Below are 20115 nucleotides of genomic sequence, written 5' to 3' on the forward strand. Positions count from 1 at the left end.
ACATGATGAAGGCAGTGTAATGCCATGGGCATGCATGACTTCTGATGGCACTGAGTCACTAGTGTTTATTGATCATGTGACTGAAGACAGATGAATTCTGAAGTGTACAGGACTATACTTTCTGCTCACATTCAACCAAATGTAGCCATGTTGATTGGACGGCGCTACACTTCTGTTTTCTTCAGTCAAGATGGGGTGCAGAGTGTACTTTAATGAGAAAAAAAATGAACTTTTTAGAATTTACCAAATGGTTGCAATGAAACAAAGAGTGAAAAATTTAAAGGAGTCTGAATTCTTTCCATACCCACTGTATGTATGTATATATGTTTATATATATATATATGTATATATATATATATATATATATATAAATATATATATATATATTGTATATACACTGCTCAAAAGATAAAGGGAACACTCAAATACATCCGAGATCTGAATGAATGAAATATTCTCATTGAATACTTTGTTCTGTAGAAAGTTGAATGTGCTGACAACAAAATCACACAAAAATCATCAATAGAAATCAAATTTATTAACCAATGGAGGCCTGTATTTGGAGTCACCCCAAAAATTAAAGTGGAAAAACACACTACAGGCTGATCCAACTTTGATGTAATGTCCTTAAAACAAGTCAAAATGAGGCTCAGTATTGTGTGTGTCCTCCACGTGTCCGTATGACCTCACTACAATGCCTGGGCATGCTCCTGATGAGGTTGCGGATGGGCTCCTGTGGAATCTACTCCCAGACCAGGACTAAAGCAACCGCCAACTCCAGGACAGTCTGTGGTGCAACGTGACATTGGTGGATGGAGCGAGACATGATGTCCCAGATGTGCTCAATCGGATTCAGGTCTGGGGAACTGGTGGGCCAGTCCATAGCTTCAATGCTTTCATCTTGCAGGAACTGCTGACACACTCCAGCCACATGAGGTCTGGCATTGTCCTGCATTAGGAGGAACCCAGGGCCAACCGCACCAGCATATGGTCTCACAAGGGGTCTGAGGATCTCATCTCGGTACCTAATGGCAGTCAGGCTATCTCTGGCGATCACATGGAGGGCTGTGCGGCCCTCCAAAGAAATGCCATCCCACACCATTACTGACCCAGTGGCGACTTTGCCAATCCTGGTGTTCTGTGGCAAATGCCAAGCGTCCTGCACGGTGTTGGGCTGTGAGCACAACCCCCTTCTGTGGACGTCGAGCCCTCATACCACCCTCATGGAGTCGGTTTCTAACCGTTTGTGCAGACACATGCACATTTGTGGCCTGCTGGAAGTCGTTTTGCAGGCCTCTGACAGTGCTCTTCTATTCCTCCTTGCACAAAGGCGGAGGTAGCGGTCCTGCTGCTGGGTTGTTGCCCTCCTATGGCCCATTTCCTGGTGTACTGGCCTGTCTCCTGGTAGCTCCTCCAGCCTCTGAACACTACGCTGACAGACACAGCAAACCTTCTTGCCACAGCTCGCATTGATGTGCCATCCTGGATGAGCTGCACTAACTGAGCAACTTCTGTGGGTTGTAGAGTCCGTCTCATGCTACCACGTGTGTGAAAGCACAACCAACATTCAAAAGTGACCAAAACAGCCAGAAAGCATTTGTACTGAGATGTGGTCTGTGGTCCCCACCTGCAGAACCACTCCTTTATTGAGGGTGTCTTGATAATTGCCAATAATTTCCATCTATTGTCTATTCCATTTGCACAACAGCATGTGAAATTGATTGTCAATCAGTGTTGCTTCCTAAATGGACAGTTTGATTTCACAGAAGTTTGATTTACTTGGAGTTATATTCTGTTGTTTAAGTGTTCCCTTTATTTTTTTGAGCAGTGTCTATATATATACAGTGACATGTAAAAGTTAGGGCAACCCTGGTCAAAATTACTGTTATTGTGAACAGTTAAGCAAGTTGAAGATGACATGATCTCTAAAAAGCCTAAAGTTAAAGATGACACATTTCCTTTGTGTTTTAGGCAAAAAAAATATTATATATATATATATATATATATATATATATATATATATATATACAGTACAGACCAAAAGTTTGGACACACATTCTCATTTAAAGATTTTTCTGTATTTTCATGACTATGCAAATTGTACATTCACACTGAAAGCATCAAAACTATGAATTAACACATGTGGAATTAAATACTTAACAAAAAAGTGTGAAACAACTGAAAATATGTCTTATATTCTTGGTTCTTCAAAGTAGCCATCTTTTGCTTTGATGACTGCTTTGCACACTCTTGGCATTCTCTTGATGAGCTTCAAGAGGTAGTCACCGGAAATGGTTTTCACTTCACAGGTGTGCCCTGTCAGGTTTAATAAGTGGGATTTCTTGCCTTATAAATGGGGTTGGGACCATCACTTGTGTTGTGCAGAAGTCTGGTGGATACACAGCTGATAGTCCTACTGAATAGACTGTTAGAATTTGTATTATGGCAAGAAAAAAGCAGCTAAGTAAAGAAAAACGAGTGGCCATCATTACTTTAAGAAATGAAGGTCAGTTAGTGCAAAAAGTTTGGAAAACTTTGAAAGTGTTCCAAGTGCAATTGCAAAAACCATCAAGCGCTACAAAGAAACTGGCTCACATGTGGACCGCCCCAGGAAAGAAAGACCACGAGTCACCTCTGCTTCTGAGGATAAGTTTATCCGAGTCACCAGCCTCAGAAATCACAGGTTAACAGCAGCTCAGATTAGAGACCAGGTCAATGCCACACAGAATTCTAGCAGCAGACACATCTCTTCAACAACTGTTAAGAGGAGACTTTGTGCAGCAGGCCTTCATGGTAAAATAGCTGCTAGGAAACCACTGCTAAGAACAGCCAACAAGCAGAAGAGACTTGTTTGGGCTAAAGAACACAAGGAATGGACATCAGACCAGTGGAAATCTGTGCTTTGGTCTGATGAGTCCAAATTTGAGATCTTTGGTTCCAACCACCGTGTCTTTCTGCGACGCAGAAAAGGTGAACGGATGGACTCTACTTGCCTGGTTCCCACCGTGAAGCATGGAGGAGGAGGTGTGATGGTGTGGGGTGCTTTTCTGGTGACACTGTTGGAGATTTATTCAAAATTGAAGGCATAATGAACCAGCATGGCTACCACAGCATCTTGCAGCGGCATGCTATTCCATCCTGTTTGCATTTAGTTGGACCATCATTTATTTTTGAATAGGACAATGACCCCAAACACACCTCCAGGCTGTGTAAGGGCTATTTGACCAAGAAGAAGAGTGATGGGGTGCTACGCCAGATGACCTGGCCTCCACAGTCACCAGACCTGAACCCAATTGAGATGGTTTGGGGTGAGCTGGACCGCAGAGTGAAGGCAAAAGGGCCAACAAGTGCTAAGCATCTCTGGGAACTCCTTCAAGATAGTTGGAAGACCATTTCTGGTGACTACCTCTTGAAGCTCATCAAGAGAATGCCAAGAGTGTGAAAAGCAGTCATCAAAGCAAAAGGTGGCTACTTTGAAGAACCTAGAATATAAGACATATTTTCAGTTGTTTCACACTTTTTTGTTAAGTATATAATTTTACATGTGTTAAATCATAGTTTTGATGCCTTCAGTGTGAATGTACAATTTTCATAGTCATGAAAATACAGAAAAATCTTTAAATGAGAAGGTGTGTCCAAACTTTTGGTCTGTACTGTATATATATATAATTATATATATATCCATGCAAAAATGGAGGCTGCACACAGAGTAGAATAAAGTGATAAGGTTTAATAGCCCATATTGCAATATTTTTCAATTCACAGGTGTGCCCTGTCAGATTTAATAAATGGGATTTCTTGCCTTATAAATGGGTTTGGGACCATCAGTTGTGTTGTGCAGAAATCTGGTGGATACACAGCTGATAGTCCTACTGAATAGACTGTTAGAATTTTTTATTATGGCATGAAAAAAGCAGCTAAGTAAAGAAAAATGAGTGGGCATCATTACTTTAAGAAATTAAAGTCAGTCAGTCCGAAAAATTGGGCAAACTTTGAAAGTGTCCCCAAGTGCAGTTGCAAAAACCATCAAGCGCTACAAAGAAACTGGCTCACATGAGGGCCGCCCCAGGAAAGGAAGACCAAGTGTCACCTCTGCTTCTGAGGATAAGTTTAATCGAGTCACCAGCCTCAGAAATCGCAGGTTAACAGCAGCTCAGATTAGAGACCAGGTCAATGCCACACAGAGTTCTAGCAGCAGACACATCTCTACAACAACTGTTAAGAGGAGACTTTGTGCAGCAGGCTTTCATGGTAAAATAGCTGCTCGGAAACCACTGCTAAGGACAGCCAACAAGCAGAAGAGACTTGATTGGGCTAAAGAACACAAGGAATGGATATTAGACCAGTGGAAATCTGTGCTTTGGTCTGATGAGTCCAAATTTGAGATCTTTGGTTCCAACCACCGTGTCTTTGTGCGACACAGAAAAGGTGAACGGATGGACTCTACATGCCTGGTTCCCACCATGAAGCATAGAGGAGGAGGTGTGATGGTGTGGGGGTGCTTTGCTGGTGACACTGTTGGGGATTTATTCAAAATTGAAGGCATACTGAACCAGCATGGCTACCACAGCATCTTGCAGCAGCATGCTATTCCATCCGGTTTGCGTTTAGTTGGACCATCATTTATTTTTCAATAGGACAATGACCCCAAACACACCTCCAGGCTGTGTAAGGGCTATTTGACCAAGAGGGAGAGTGATGGGGTGCTACTCCAGATTACCTGGCCTCCACAGTCACCAGACCTGAACCCAATTGAGATGGTTTGGGGTGAGCTGGACCGCCAAGTGAAGGCAAAAGGGCCAACAAGTGCTAAGCATCTCTGGGAACTCCTTCAAGTTTGTTGGAAGACCATTTCCGGTGACTACCTCTTGAAGCTCATCAAGAGAATGCCAAGAGTGTGCAAAGCAGTCATCAAAGCAAAAGGTGACTACTTTGAAGAACCTAGAATATAAGACATATTTTCAGTTGTTTCACACTTTTTTGTTAAGTATATAATTCCACATGTGTTAATTCATAGTTTTGATGCCTTCAGTGTGAATGTACAATTTTCATAGTCATGAAAATACAGAAAAATCTTTAAATGAGAAGGTGTGTCCAATCTTTTGGTCTGTACTGTATATATATACAGTATATAAACAGTGAAGGAAATAATTATTTGATCTCTTGCTGTGTTTGTACGTTTGCCCACTGACAAAGACATGAACAGTCTGGAATTTTAAGGGTAGGTTAATGTTAACATTGAGAGATAGAAGATCCAAAAATAATCAAGAAAATCACATTGTATAAATTAGATAAATTTTTTTGCATTTTGGAATGAGAAATAAGTATTTGATCCCCTACAAACCATTATGAGTTCTGGCTCCTACAGACCAGTTAGACACTCCTAATCAACTAGTTACCTGCATTAAAGACAGTTGTCTTACATAGTCACCTGTATAAAAAACTCATGTCCACAGACTCAATTAATCAGTCTACAACATGGGCGAGCGAAAAGAGCTTTCTAAGGATGTCAGGAACAAGATCATAGACCTGCAGAAAACTGGAATGGGCTGTTGGTGCAATAGTAAGAAAATGGAAGAAATACAAAATGACTGTCAATCGACATCGATCTGGGGTACCATGCAAAATCTCACCTCGTGGGGTATCCTTGATCATGAGGAAGGTGAGAGATCAGCCTAAAACTAAACGGCGGGAACTTGTTAATGATCTCAAAGCAGCTGGGACCACAGTTACCAAGAAAACCATTGGTTACACATTACACCTTAGAGATTTAAAATCCTGCAGTGCCCGCAAGGTCCCCCTGCTCAAGAAGGCACATGTGCAGGCCTGTCTGAAGTTTGCCAATGAACACCTGGATGATTCTGTGAGCTATTGGGAGAAGGTGCTGTGGTCAGATGAGACAAAAATTGAGCTCTTTGGCATTAACTCAACTTGCGTGTTTGGAGGAAGAGAAATGCTGCCTATGACCTAAAGAACACCGTCCCCACTGTCAAGCATGGAGGTGGAAACTTTATGTTTTAGGGGTGTTTTTCTGCTAAGGGCACAGGACTACTTCAATGGGAGAATGGATGGAGCCATGTAACGTAAAATCCTGAGTGACAACCTCCTTCCCTCCGCCAGGACATTAAAAATTGGTCGTGGCTGGGTCTTCCAGCAAGACAATGACCCAAAACATACAGCCAAGGAAACAAAGGGGTGGCTCAAAAAGAAGCACATTAAGGACATGGTGTGGCCTAGCCAGTCTCCAGACCTTAATCCCATAGAAAACTTATGAAGGGAGTTGAAGCTCCCAGTTGCCAAGCGACAGCCTCAAAATCTGAATGATTTAGAGATGATCTGCAAAGAGGAGTGGACCAAAATTCCTCCTGACATGTGCGCAACCCTCATCATGAACTGCAAAAAACATCTGACTGCTGTGCTTGCCAACACGGGTTTTGCCACCAAGTATTAAGTGTTGTTTGCCAGAGGAATCAAATACTTATTTCTCACTACAAATTGAAATAAATTTATCTTATTTATACAATGTGATTTTCTTGATTTTTTTTTATGTTCTATCTCTCAATGTTAAAATGAACCTACTCTTAAAATTATAGACTGTTCATGTCCTTGTCAGTGGGCAAACTTACAAAAACAGCAAGGCATCAAATAATTATTTCCTTCACTGTGTATATATATATTTATATATATATATATATATATATATATATATATACATATATATATGTATGTGTATTTTTTGTTTTTACCTAAAATACAAAGGAAATGTATCATCTTTAACTTTAGGCCTTTTAGAGATCACTTCATCTTTAACTTGCTTAACTGTTCACTATAACAGTAATTTTGACCAGGGGTGCCCAAACTTTTACATTCCACTGTATATAGAGAGAGCGATACATATTCATAAATACTTGTATACCTTTACTCTATGTTACATTTTGAAAATGTAATAATTCCATTGCATTTGGCAGTAAAAGGTTACAGGAAGCACATTTTTCTTTGGGGTGGTGTAGATTTTCAGATTGGTTGGTGTGGCTGATTTTAATTATGACAGCACTCCAGATGTTTTATTTATTTCCCTTGCAGGAAATGGCTTTGGACAGCTACATACAACCAAGTGACCTCACAGAACTATTAGGGAATACTTAGCTCATATTTTGTTCAGTGATATGCATGAAAATTAATGGCCTTATTACTTTCTTTTGTCACATTAAAATATGTTTGCAAAAAAAAATATCTGTTGCCATTTATTTTTATCACAGTCTCATACATTGCATGGTCAAGTTTAATGGAATGGACGCACAAATGCATAAAAATATAACAAAAGCATGAACAGTTCCGCATAACTGTCCAGTTTTATAGTGAACAACAAAAAAATGAGCTTATTCCTTTCCTTTGTCACACTAAAATATATTTGCAATACAAGTTTCTATAAAATGTAAAATGAAGTATACTTAACCATTTAACTTAACGTTTCATCCATCATAGAGCCAGTTGGGGTGTGGAGAGCAGGCTCAGGAGCAGAGCCTGCTCCACACTCGGCAGATTCTGGCTAAATTAAAAGGACAGCATCTGTGTCTGACCATATAAACGACACTGTCAATCTCTGACAGCTGCATTTAAGTGGATGTGAAGGACAGTGTGAATGTGTCCTTATGCATGTCGATGTTAGCACTATCAAATTTAGTTTTTAAGAGATAATTTCGAGCTCAGAAAAAGCTAAGAAGATAAAAACAAAACAGATTTTGCTATGGTGAACTGCATTTAACAGGAAAAAAAGAATTGAAATGGAACATTGGAGATCAGCTAAGCTGACTTACTGACTGTGTATAATGATAGCTAGAAGATTTATGAATTCAGCTGGGCCCTCTACAAGCTGTTGTCAAAACTCCTGGGACACAAAGCCATTTATAATACTGTTGTCAGAAAGTTCTTTGGCCACCATCAGGCACCAGGGTCTAAGCACAACTGCTAACTCTGCACCCCTGCATCCTTGCACATATTTCCATGACTATAACTCAGGATCTATAGAAAATAATTAGAGTTAAGCATTTTCAAAATAAATTGACTTTTCATATAGAATATCTGCATATAAAATGTAAATTTGTGCTTATAAACGACCATTAAATGCCAGTATCAAACACCGATTAAATAAAGGATTTATGAAAGAAGTGACAACTGAGATATAAATCCATATATAATTTTGTATTAACATGAATATCTGAATAACACTTGTAAATTAGTTGTGACCTTGTGAATCCATCCTTTCTTCACAGTGCTTGCCAGGATCATAAAAGCACCAGAATCACAGAATGTAACGTTTGGTTCCGAAGTGTCTCTGAAGTGTACAGCATCCGGCATTCCCGTCCCTTCTATCAGGTGGTTTGAAAATGGAAAATCTGTAAGTATATTTCACTGATTCTGAACTAATACTATTGACACTTACTCGCAGCCATATAGTTAAAAAAATAACATAAATTAAAATGCGTTGTCACAAATTACTTTGCAATAATTCTCAGAAAATTTTAAAAAATGCATATGTATGCAAAAATTGTAATAATAAATGCTTGTATGAAGAGTAGCCAACCGGTATTCCAGATTTGTTTTTACCATTCTTAGGATGCGTAAACATTCCTCAATAGTCTATGCATGTCGCCACAGGGAGTTTTTATACTTCCATATTATAGGCCCATGGGCAGTCGTTGTGCTGACATAATAATTTCTAGAGGAGAATACCTCTGTGATACAGTGGAGGACATTTATCATTGCATTTGCAACAAATTTTTTTGTGCAAGTTGTGTAATTTTATTGTTATAAATGCCTAAGCACTGGAATTTATTAAGGGGAGATAAGGAAATAAAAATATTAGGCATATGTTGATGATTCTGGATTGGTCATTTACCTAAAAGATGCAGCCAATCTAGGGGTTAACACTTAAAGGGAATCTATCAGTAGGATCAACTCTGCTAAGCCATCTATATGGGTATGTAGGTCATAGGAAGCTGAATAAAATGATACCTTGATATCTGTGATCCAATGTTTTATTCCCAAGAAATCCCTATTTTTCTTATATGTAAATGAGCTGTTCCAGGCTATGGACCAGACACTGATCTGCATGAGAACCTGTCTCCAGGGCTTATTGTAAATAAAAGGGGGCATTACTAATCTGAGACATATAACTAACACAGAATAGTAGAACTGAACTTTGTCTCCTTACAAACACATTAGCAGCTGCAGCTCTCACAGCTCTGCTGTATTGTAACAATATTGCAACACTATGACCATGTTTCCATGATCAGGAATAGCAGCGCATTGGATGCAGCATATTTTCGCTGATTCCAAAACTCTGCGTTGTAAATGCCGCAGTTGTTTGTCAGTACACCGCATGTAATGACATTCAATTGGCCAAAATCCACAGCGGAGACACTAGTCTCCACTACAGAAATTGACATGCTGCAGATCATAAAGCCTCACCGTGGGTGAGTTTATGTAGCGTAAAATAAAAGCACAGTGGACATGGGATTTCTAGAAATCCCATCTACTGTGCTTGTAATGTAGAACACAGTGTTTTGAAAGCAGCACAAATGCACTGCGTCCAAAACGCTGCTCTTCCTGATCATGGACACGTAGCCTGACTACCTGTGAGATCAATGCTGAAGCACTGAAAGGACACCTGCAAATGAGTTTAAAGGGAATATGTCAGCTGATTTTTCTATGTAATCTGAGAGTAGCATAATATAGGACAAGAAAGCCTGATTCCAATGATGCATCATTTATTGGATTGCTTGGTGCAGGTTTGATATAATCCTTGTTTCTCTGATGTACAGTACAGACCAAAAGTTTGGACACACCTCCTCATTTAAAGATTTTTCTGTATTTTCATGACTATGAAAATTGTACATTCACACCTTTGGTCTGTACTGTAGATGTAGTAGAGCTAAGTCTTCTGCTCTGCGCATAAACCTACCCACACTCCTGACTGGCAGCTTACTGTTTACACTGTGAATTATCAGAAAGCTGCTTATCAGTAATGTGGGCAAGGTTACACAGGTCTGACTGCCTCGCACGCGAAAAATAGTCCAGGCAGTGTTAATCTCCTGCAGATAAAATACTGATTGTATTGACGCTACAGCACAGAGCCTAATAAGTGACACATCAATGGAATCAGGCCCTTGTTCTCTATATTATGCTACTGTCAGATTAAATAGCAAAAACCTGCTGACAGATTCCACTTAATAATATACTGTAACTACTATTATCACACACAGAATTCTGCGGTGAGATCAGGAGAGCAGAGAGGGCCATCACACTGGTAACTTCCCCTTCATGTAAAATAAGCTCTGGAGGCAGATTCTTAAGGAGATCAGTGTCCGGCCCATAGTCCTGAACAGCTCATTTACACATTAAGAAAAACGTGGATTTCTCTGGAATAAGACATCAGATCGCAGTTATCAAGGCATCATTTTATTCAGCTTTCAATGAGCTGTGTGCGCATATAGACGGCTTGATCCTACTGACAGATTCCCTTTAAAAGACGTTTGGTAACCAGCAATGGTCATTTGTTTGAAGTTCTGAGGACATTGGGTTTCTCAGGGAATTTTATACTATACTTAAGGTTTATGTATCACTCCCCTAGAACACAATTGGTTTTACAGGGCTCATTGTCTGACATTATTAAACTGGAGAAAGGCTTGAGACAAGGATGTCCTCTGTTGCCATTTCTTTTTGATTTAGCATTAGCACCTCTTTTGGTGCATATACAGGGAGCAGCAGAGATAGAGGGTATGATAAAAAAAGGGGGTGGGCGCATTAGCCTTTTTCCCTGTTGATATAATCTAATTTTAGGCTCAGTTCATCACAACTTTAAGACTATCTTTGATATTTTGTATAAATTTTGGAAATTTTTCAGGTATAGGGTAAAGAAAAGAGTAAATTTTTCATGTTGTGTAATAAGAGGGATCATTTAGATCTAGAGATGTAAGGAGCAAAGATAGCAACTTCAACAATAAAATACTTGGGAAGTTAGAACTTATGAAGAGCTTTATAAGTTCAACTATTCTGCATCCAGTAGGTGGCGCTAGAGTTGATGTCCTTTTCCTCTCTGAAGAGCCTATTTGTATATTTAAATTTCCAGATCAGCAGTGTATAGTCTTATACCAGCTTATCACTCTCCACAAGGAGAAATGTTCCCTCTTAGATCTCCTGTCAGAAGCACTCAGGCAGCCAAATCAGATCTCCTGCTTTGCACTTATGATGGGCAAACATGCCAAAACATGTTTCTGCAAATAGAGTTTGTGGTTTGGTTTCTTCTCCTAAGTCATGTGGCAAGGCACTTTAAAGGGTGACTATTTACTCTAAGGATTGCTTCATCCAATAAGTGATGCTAGAGTTCAAGTCCTCTTTCTGTCTGAAGAGACTATTTGTATATTCTTGTCGTATTGAGAAAATAAAGGGAGAGCTGTTTAAATGATTCATCTTCCTTTGTCATTGACACGACATTGTTGTTTGATTGAGATGGTAAGACTTGCTAGGTTATTGTATCCTTTGCAGAATTTGCCAGTTACATAAGTAGACGAAGAAGGCCTCTGTGCATGAACAGTATATGGGCCCTTTGCAGACTAAAAAAGTGTCTATATCAGAAACTATTTGTTGCTTTGGAAGTTGAAGTGGGCACTCTTACCTCTTCGGCCCCTGTGTGGCTGCACAGGTTACACCAATAGCGTGTCCTCCCCCGGGCCTTGGGCATTTATCTAATGTTGGGACTTGAAATCCTTAAAAAGATGCGCTGGTGTAATTTGTGCTAAGTTTATCATTCAGGCATAACATTTGATAAACATGGAGTAGCAAAGTTAGGCTACGGTCACACTATCAGTATTTGGTCAGTATTTTACAACATTATTTATAAGCCAAAATCAGGAGTGGACCAATCAGAGGAGACGTATAATAGAAACACGTCACCACTTCTGTATTTATCACCCACTCCTGGTTTTAGCTACAAATACTGAGGTAAAAAACTCACCGAATACTGATGGTGGGGCCGTAGCCTTAAAGTGAGTGCAATATACAGTACAGACCAGAAGTTTGGACACACCTTCTCATTTAAAGATTTTTCTGTATTTTCATAACTTTGAAAATTGTACATTCACACTGAAGGCATCAAAACTATGAATTAACACATGTGGAATTATATACTTAACAAAAAAGTGTGAAACAACTGAAAATATGTCTTATATTCTAGGTTCTTCAAAGTAGCCACCTTTTGCTATGATGACTGCTTTGCACACTCTTGGCATTCTCTTGATGAGCTTCAAGAGGTAGTCACCAGAAATGGTCTTCCAACAATCTTGAAGGAGTTCCCAGAGATGCTTAGCACTTGTTGGCCCTTTTGCCTTCACTCTGCGGTCCAGCTCACCCCAAACCATCTCGATTGGGTTCAAGTCTGGTGACTGTGGAGGCCAGGTCATCTGGCGTAGCATCCCATCACTCACCTTCTTGGTCAAATAGTCCTTACACAGCCTGGAGGTGTGTTTGGGGTCATTGTCCTGTTGAAAAATAAATGATGGTCCAACTAAACGCAAACCGGATGGAACAGCATGCTGCTGCAAGATGCTGTGGTAGCCATGCTGGTTCAGTATGCCTTCAATTTTGAATAAATCCCCAAGAGTGTCACCAGCAAAGCACCCCCACACCATCACACCTCCTCCTCCATGCTTCACGGTGGGAACCAGGCAGGTAGAGTCCATCCATTCACCTTTTCTGCGTCGCACAAAGACACGGTGGTTGGAACCAAAGATCGCAAATTTGGACTCATCAGACCAAAGCACAGATTTCCACTGGTCTAATATCCATTTCTTGTGTTCTTTAGCCCAATCAAGTCTCTTCTGCTTGTTGGCTGTCCTTAGCAGTGGTTTCCTAGCAGCTATTTTAAAATGAAGGCCTGCTGCACAAAGTCTCCTCTTAACAGTTTCTGTAGAGATGTGTCTGCTGCTAGAACTCTGTGTGGCATTGACCTGGTCTCTAATCTGAGCTGCTGTTAACCTGCGATTTCTTAGGCTGGTGACTCGGATAAACTTATCCTCAGAAGCAGAGGTTACTCTTGGTCTTCCTTTCCTGGGGCGGTCCTCATGTGAGCCAGTTTCTTTGTAGTGCTTGATGGTTTTTGCAACTGCACTTGGGGACACTTTCAAAGTTATCCCAATTTTTCGCACTGACTGACCTTCGTTTCTTAAAGTAATGATGGCCACTCGTTTTTCTTTACTTAGCTGCTTTTTTCTTGCCATAATACAAATTCTAACAGTCTATTCAGTAGGACTATCAGCTGTTTATCCACCAGACTTCTGCACAACACAACTGATGGTCCCAACCCCATTTATATGGCAAGAAATCCCACTTATTAAACCTGACAGGGCACACCTGTGAAGTGAAAACCATTTCCGGTGACTACCTCTTGAAGCTCATCAAGAGAATGCCAAGAGTGTGCAAAGCAGTCATCAAAGCAAAAGGTGGCTACTTTGAAGAACCTAGAATATAAGACATATTTTCAGTTGTTTCACACTTTTTTGTTAAGTATATAATTCCACGTGTGTTAATTCATAGTTTTGATGCCTTCAGTGTGAATGTACAATTTGCATAGTCATGAAAATACAGAAAAATCTTTAAATGAGGTGTGTCCAAACTTTTGGTCTGTACTGTATATTTGGGGTTAAAAATCATTTTTGCTTTTGGGTTTGCTTAAAAATGTTGCACCTATTGCCTTTATTCCTGGCTGCAGAAAAAAGAAACTGAGGATCCGTCAGTGAGCTCGTTCTAACGATCTGACAGTGTAGAGTTTGTAACTTTTTATCTGTCATTTTGTGAGCTCCTCTTAGCTGATGTAGGATACAGACCACATCAAAGTTGTTTAGGGAAACAAAGAGCCTGTAAAAGTCAAACAGATCAACATTTTAATACAATCCAATTTCAAAAATAATTTTCACCCCAAATACATGCTTTTTGGTTTAGAAAAAAATCCTTCAAGAGACTCAAACTTATCACTAAACACAATTCTTTAGAATATCGTGAGATTCTAGCAAGTCCCAAGCTTCTATGGTGATATACTGTATGAGTCCTTATCAGCCAGATCTTTATTTGCAGCAGATAAGGCCTTCAATAATGTTCCAGCCCTAATATGTAAACCAATGTGAGTTCACTTATGTCTCATCTTCTCCCGAATAAACCATGTGTATAATGCTCATCCACTGTTAGTATTGAGAAATTAAAGTTGCAAATGATTGTATTTTCCATTGTCTAGGTATCACCAGAATCTGTTGAAGAAAACATCAAAGATGGAATCATCTTCTCCAAACTGCACATTGTAGCAAACAGACCTGGCCTTTTTACTTGTATGGCGGATAACAAGCATAGTGGGAGCTTTGGTACAGCAAAAGCGGCAGCAACAATTAGCATATCAGGTATCTATATCTACTGATCCTACTGTTGGAGTTATGATTGCACACATAATTCATGCTGTTTTTATAGCCAAAACCAGAAGTGTATCCAAGAGGATAGAAAAGTAATAAAGAAGAGCTAAATTTCTGCAATGATGCTATGTGACTGCAGATTGTGAAATCCTGACAGTTTGCATTAAACACACTGTCAGGATTCCCTTTAATTGCCTGATCAGTCACGTGGCCACCTGTATGCTCTCTGCTCTGGTCTATTGAAAAAAGCAGATGAGAAACTAGTCAGCAAAAGACTACTAGCATGCAAATCACATACATCATGTGATAGCCCGCTTGGTCTTTTAATTAAGGGGAATCCTGACCGTGTGCATGTTGTAAGTTGTCAGAATTTGCCAATCTGCAGTATCATAGAGTGACTGCAGAAATTTAGTACGAGCTCACAAAAACCCTTTTAAGTGCAGCCACATCATTAACCTGCAATCAGGTAAAGTTTATTTTTAAAGTTCAACTGCACATCACATTTATGTTTGTGTATTTCTGTTGGTTAAACTTGTGAATACTTATACATGCAATTTAAAGGATGGGTTAAAAATCTTGACTGTAGAAGGTAAAATCTGAATAAAGCTCTGATTAAGTCTTTTTGTAGAAAGAAAACAAAATCCTAATTGATGGTTAGATATACAGTAGAAGACTTTACTGTTGGCACAGAATGTAACTAATGGAAACGTAGTTACTATAGTGACCACTAGATGGTGCCATTTATTTATAACATTCTTCCTGTATGTGTATTATAGCTGGCACACTAAGACAAATTGGTATCTTTTTTTTCTTCTTCTTCTTCTTCTTCTTCTTCTTCTTCTAATTATTATTATTATTATCAGCTTTCTTCATGAAGAAAATAATTTTCACCTCTACAGAAGTTCACATCCTTGTCGGTGATGCCTATATTAGCACCATAGTCTGCACTTTATATATCATATTATGGCATTACACTATTTGAATTTCACACACTGTTATGTATTGGCTTTTCCAAAGATTCACACAATAAATATGAAAATTAGCCCATCTAAATTATCATCGTCATCATCCTGTACCAAAAAATAGGGAACAAATGCACTTAGTTTAAGGACTAATGAAGCCTTTACTTTATATGCTGCTGACCTTGTCTTTTTTTTTTTCTCCTAATGTCATTTTTCTGGATAATAATTGCTTCCTGAAGAATGGAGGTAGGACTTTAATTAATTAATTTATTTATTTTGCTTATTAATATAAAGACACGTTTCATTGACTATTATGAATGGATTATAGTTTGGTAGATCACATTTTTCTGCCACAAATATAACTATGTAGGGGCAGTTTGGGATTTTTTAAATACAGTTGAAACCAGAAGTTTACATACACTATATAAAAAGACACATATGCATGTTTTTCTCAATATCTGACATGAAATCAAAATAAACCTTTCCCGTTTTAGGTCAATTAGAATTACCATAATTTTTACAATTTGCCAAATGCCAGAATAATGAGAGAGAGAGAATGTTTTAAGGCATTTTTATTACTTACTGGAAAGTCAAAAATGTAATTAATGTTTGCAAATGTACACAGGAAAAAAGACCTTAATTTTTGGAGACATGTCCTGTGGTCTGATGAAACTAAAATTGAACTTTTTGGGCATAATCAACATCATTACGTTTGGAGGAAAAAGGGAGAAGCTTAGAAGCCTAAGAACACCATCCCAACTGTGAAACACGGGGGTGGCAGCATCATGTTGTGGGGTTGTTTTGCTGCAGGAGGGACTGGTGCACTTCACAAAATAGATGGCATCATGAGAAAAGAAGATTATGTGGCCATACTGAAGCAACATCTCAAGACATCAGCCAGGAAGTTAAAGCTTGAGCAGAAATGGGTCTTCCAAATGGACAATGACCTGAAGCATACTGCTAAAATGGTAACAAAGTGACTTAAGGATAACAAAGTCAATGTTTTGGAGTGGCCATCACAAAGCCCTGAACTCAATCCTATTGAAAATGTATGGGCAAAGCTGAAAAGGCAGGTGCAAGCAAGGCGACCTACAAACCTGGATCAGTTACATCAGTTTTGTCAGGAGGAATGGGCCCAAATTCCGACCAACTATTGTGAGAAGCTTGTGGAAGGATATCCCAAACGTTTGACCCAAGTCATTCAGTTTAAGGGCAATGGTACCAAATACTAATGAAATGTATGTAAACTTTTGACTTTGCAGTAAGTAATAAAAATGCCTTAAAACATTCTCTCTCTCATTCTTCTGGCATTTGGTAAATATTAAAAATTATGGTTATCCTACTTGACCTAAAACGGGAAAGGTTTATTCTGATTTCATGTCAGATATTGAGAAGAACATGCATATGTGTCTTTTATATATTGTATGTAAACGTCTGGTTTCAACTGTAGGTCTATATCTATTGGGTGTCCAGAAGTGGTATTCACTCCCCCCACCCTAGTCTTGTAGCTCATTTTCCACTATAGAAGACTCCAGTAGTACAAATGGCACATACTTCAGATTTGACATAGAAGCCAAGGATCTTTAAGTTTAACATCTGCATTTATAGCTTGAATATTTCTGCTTGTGCGACTGACACAGAAATGTTAATAAATACATAACTCCAAAAAAACAGTCTGCGACTTCTAGTTGTTCATGCGGCTTTATTGGGGTTTCCACTATTTATTCTCTTCAATCATGTTTCCCCAATGTATTTGAATATAATATTCATGTAGTTACTGCAATTCCCAATTTTCAAAACAAAGATAATGCCCCTGAATTCCTTAATGGTTGGAGATTTACCAAAGAAAAATGATCAAAAATGTAGTTTTAGAAGTTGATAATGGACATACTTCTGGACATGCAAATGGACATGCTGGCCAGTGCTGAGGCAAATTGCTACTGCTGAGTTTTGTCGTCCTTTTGTTCTAGGACCTCTATAGACTTAGACCAGTGAAATTTCAGAAAATAACTAAATGTGGATATATTTTAAAAACTTTAATGCAATGAAGCATTTAATGTTTTTCATTTGCACAACAGATGATTACACATCATGAATCAGAAATTTTAGCAGGCTTTCTATGAATTCTTGGCGTGATCAACTATTCTAGCATGTAGAGAACATAGTAGAGGGGTCGCCATCTCCCACCCATAGCCTTTCTCCAGGTACCATATCAGAGAGCAACTAGCAAAGAGCAGTTCTTGCTTTAGCAGTCCATGTTCACTAATTAAATGGTTAATCCATCTTTTGTACAAGATCTGATGCTAAATGTCGCTGCTGCTTGATGATTATATTGTCAATGTGGATTCCTCCAACCATGAGACCTTATTTCCAGGGATTCCCAAAGCCAAACCCAGGATGATTAGTTGATCTCATAGCCAGAAATTAGATAAAAAAATAGATATTTTCATGAGTCAGCAGCTTTAAAGAGTAACCATCATTTTAAATAACATTCTAAATGATTCGTATACAGGAAAATAAGAATCTTTGTAGTATATCATATCAGAGAAATCTGATCATTCATTCTTAAAAGTCTAAATTCATGGGTAAAATCTGTCTTCAGTGAACACAGATTTTCCAATGCAGAGATAATAGATGACAGTTAGTGCTCATAAAGTTCTATGGAACATGCAGTAGAATGTCTGTGTCCACCTCTAGCTCTTCCCTCATCCTCCCATTTCCATTGATGAATATAGATTTTACCGATTTTACCCTGAATTGAGAGTGAAAGAGCAATTCAGGAAGGGAAAGTAGTCAATTTCTCTGATAAGATATTACAAAGTTACTTATTTTCATGTGTATTATTGATTTATGAAATAAAAACTTTGTTGTTGGGAATGTGACAACTTCGTTTTCACTTTGTTCTTAGGCTTTATAGAGGTGATGTAGGCTACTGCAGCACCTACAGAGGAGACATATGTAATGCATTGCTCTCAAAGGACTCCTTGGTTTTCTTCAATGCAACTAATACTGAGCCAGAAGAAAGTCAGGAGATGCTGGCTCAAATAGCTTGGACTGAACTGAAAACTGTAAGCCCATTCTGTCGACCCGCAGCTGAAGCTTTGCTCTGCAACCACTTTTTCCAGGAGTGCAACCCAACTGGAGATGGTCCATCTCCAAAACCATTATGCAGGTACCATGTAAAAATTAATGTCCATGCTAGAAACTAAATGTTCTAAATCCAAGGTGTTTAACTTGAAAAATACTATATACGTACAATTGGTTGGATATTATGAAAAAACAGCTTAATTTTTTATAAAAACATTCTAAAAAATATGATTCAGAGCCTTGCCACTTTCAAGATTTCTGTTGAGATCAGTGAATAAAAGCAAAGGGGCTGATTCATTAAGGAATTTACACCAGAATTCTGGAATACAACACTTAATAAGTCATAATATTTTTGAGTAACTCAGAAGCTGTGCAAAAATATTGTGACATTTGCCATTTTCATGCCAGTCCCGACCAGCTATGTGTTAAGTCTGTCAGAGGCCGCAAGCTCAAAACAGCTACCTCGGACAGACTTGGCACAAGCCACTCCATCTGGCAGATCCCTGAGGACCACCGGCCTTCACCCTTTAACACCTGTACAGAGATCTGGACTTAAAACAGAGTCCACTGGATTGCTTCCACCAAAGAGTTGCTATGTGGAGAAGTGAACCAGATGCGAGAGAATAGTCGTGTAGCCAGGTCAGAATCAAGAACAAAATTGTAAAGAATGATAATAGTCAAAAAGCAAGCCGAGGTCAAAAGTCAGTACTGTCCACTGGGAGAAGAGCAAGGCACGTTACACAGAAGCAGGTCAGAATATACAGTGCCTACAAGTAGTATTCAACCCCCTGCAGATTTAGCTGGTTGACACATGCGGAATTAACTTGGCATTGTGACATTTGTACTGTAGATCAGCCTGGAAGTGGGAAATGCACTGCAGCAAATTTAACGTTTTTTTTTTTAAAAAAAAAAAAAAAAAAAAAAAAAGAAGTTAATTCAGAGTGTCATTTATTATTCAACCCCTCAAACCACAAGAATTCTGTTTGGTCCCCCTAAAGTATTAAGAAGTAGTTCAGGCACCAAGAATAATGAGCTTCACATGTGTGGATTAAAGATCTCTTTTGCCAGCCTTTTCTGACTATTTAAGACCCTCCCCAAACTTGTGAACAGCACTCAGACATGGTCAACATGGGAAAGACAAAGGAGCATTCCAAGGCCATCAGAGACAAGATCGTGGAGGGTCACAAGGCTGGCAAGGGGTACAAAACCCTTTCCAAGGAGTTGGGCCTACCTGTCTCCACTGTTGGGAGCATCATCCGTAAGTGGAAGGCTTATGGAACTACTGTTAGCCTTCCACGGCCAGGACAGCCTTTGAAAGTGTCCTCCCGTGCCGAGGCCAGGCTTGTCTGAAGAGTCAAGGCTAACCCAAGGACAACAAGGAAGGAGCTCCGGGAAGATCTCATGGCAGTGGGGACATTGGTTTCAGTCAATACCATAAGTAACGTACTCCACCGCATTGGTCTCCGTTCCAGACGAGCCCGTAAGGTACCTTTACTTTCAAAGCGTCATGTCAAGGCTCGTCTACAGTTTGCTCATGATCACTTGGAGGACTCTGAGACAGACTGGTTCAAGGTTCTATGGTCTGATGAGACCAAGATCGAGATCTTTGG

General features: G+C 39.2%; 1 protein-coding gene across 1 annotated transcript in view; it reads left to right on the plus strand.

Moving 5' to 3' along the window:
* The window catches only part of MUSK (muscle associated receptor tyrosine kinase), a 479574-nt gene that overhangs the window by 274656 nt on the left and 184803 nt on the right, over positions 1 to 20115 (plus strand). Inside the window, exons 6-9 of the mRNA XM_073664750.1 lie at positions 8274 to 8398; positions 14288 to 14447; positions 15658 to 15664; positions 18327 to 18590. Coding sequence (XP_073520851.1) covers positions 8274 to 8398; positions 14288 to 14447; positions 15658 to 15664; positions 18327 to 18590 — 556 coding nt within the window. The remainder of the gene's footprint in view (positions 1 to 8273; positions 8399 to 14287; positions 14448 to 15657; positions 15665 to 18326; positions 18591 to 20115) is intronic.

The sequence above is a fragment of the Phyllobates terribilis genome, unplaced genomic scaffold (assembly GCF_046119375.1).
Source record: "Phyllobates terribilis strain yellow unplaced genomic scaffold, ASM4611937v1 Scaffold_1__5_contigs__length_1240528914, whole genome shotgun sequence".
Classification (NCBI taxonomy): Eukaryota; Metazoa; Chordata; class Amphibia; order Anura; family Dendrobatidae; genus Phyllobates; species Phyllobates terribilis.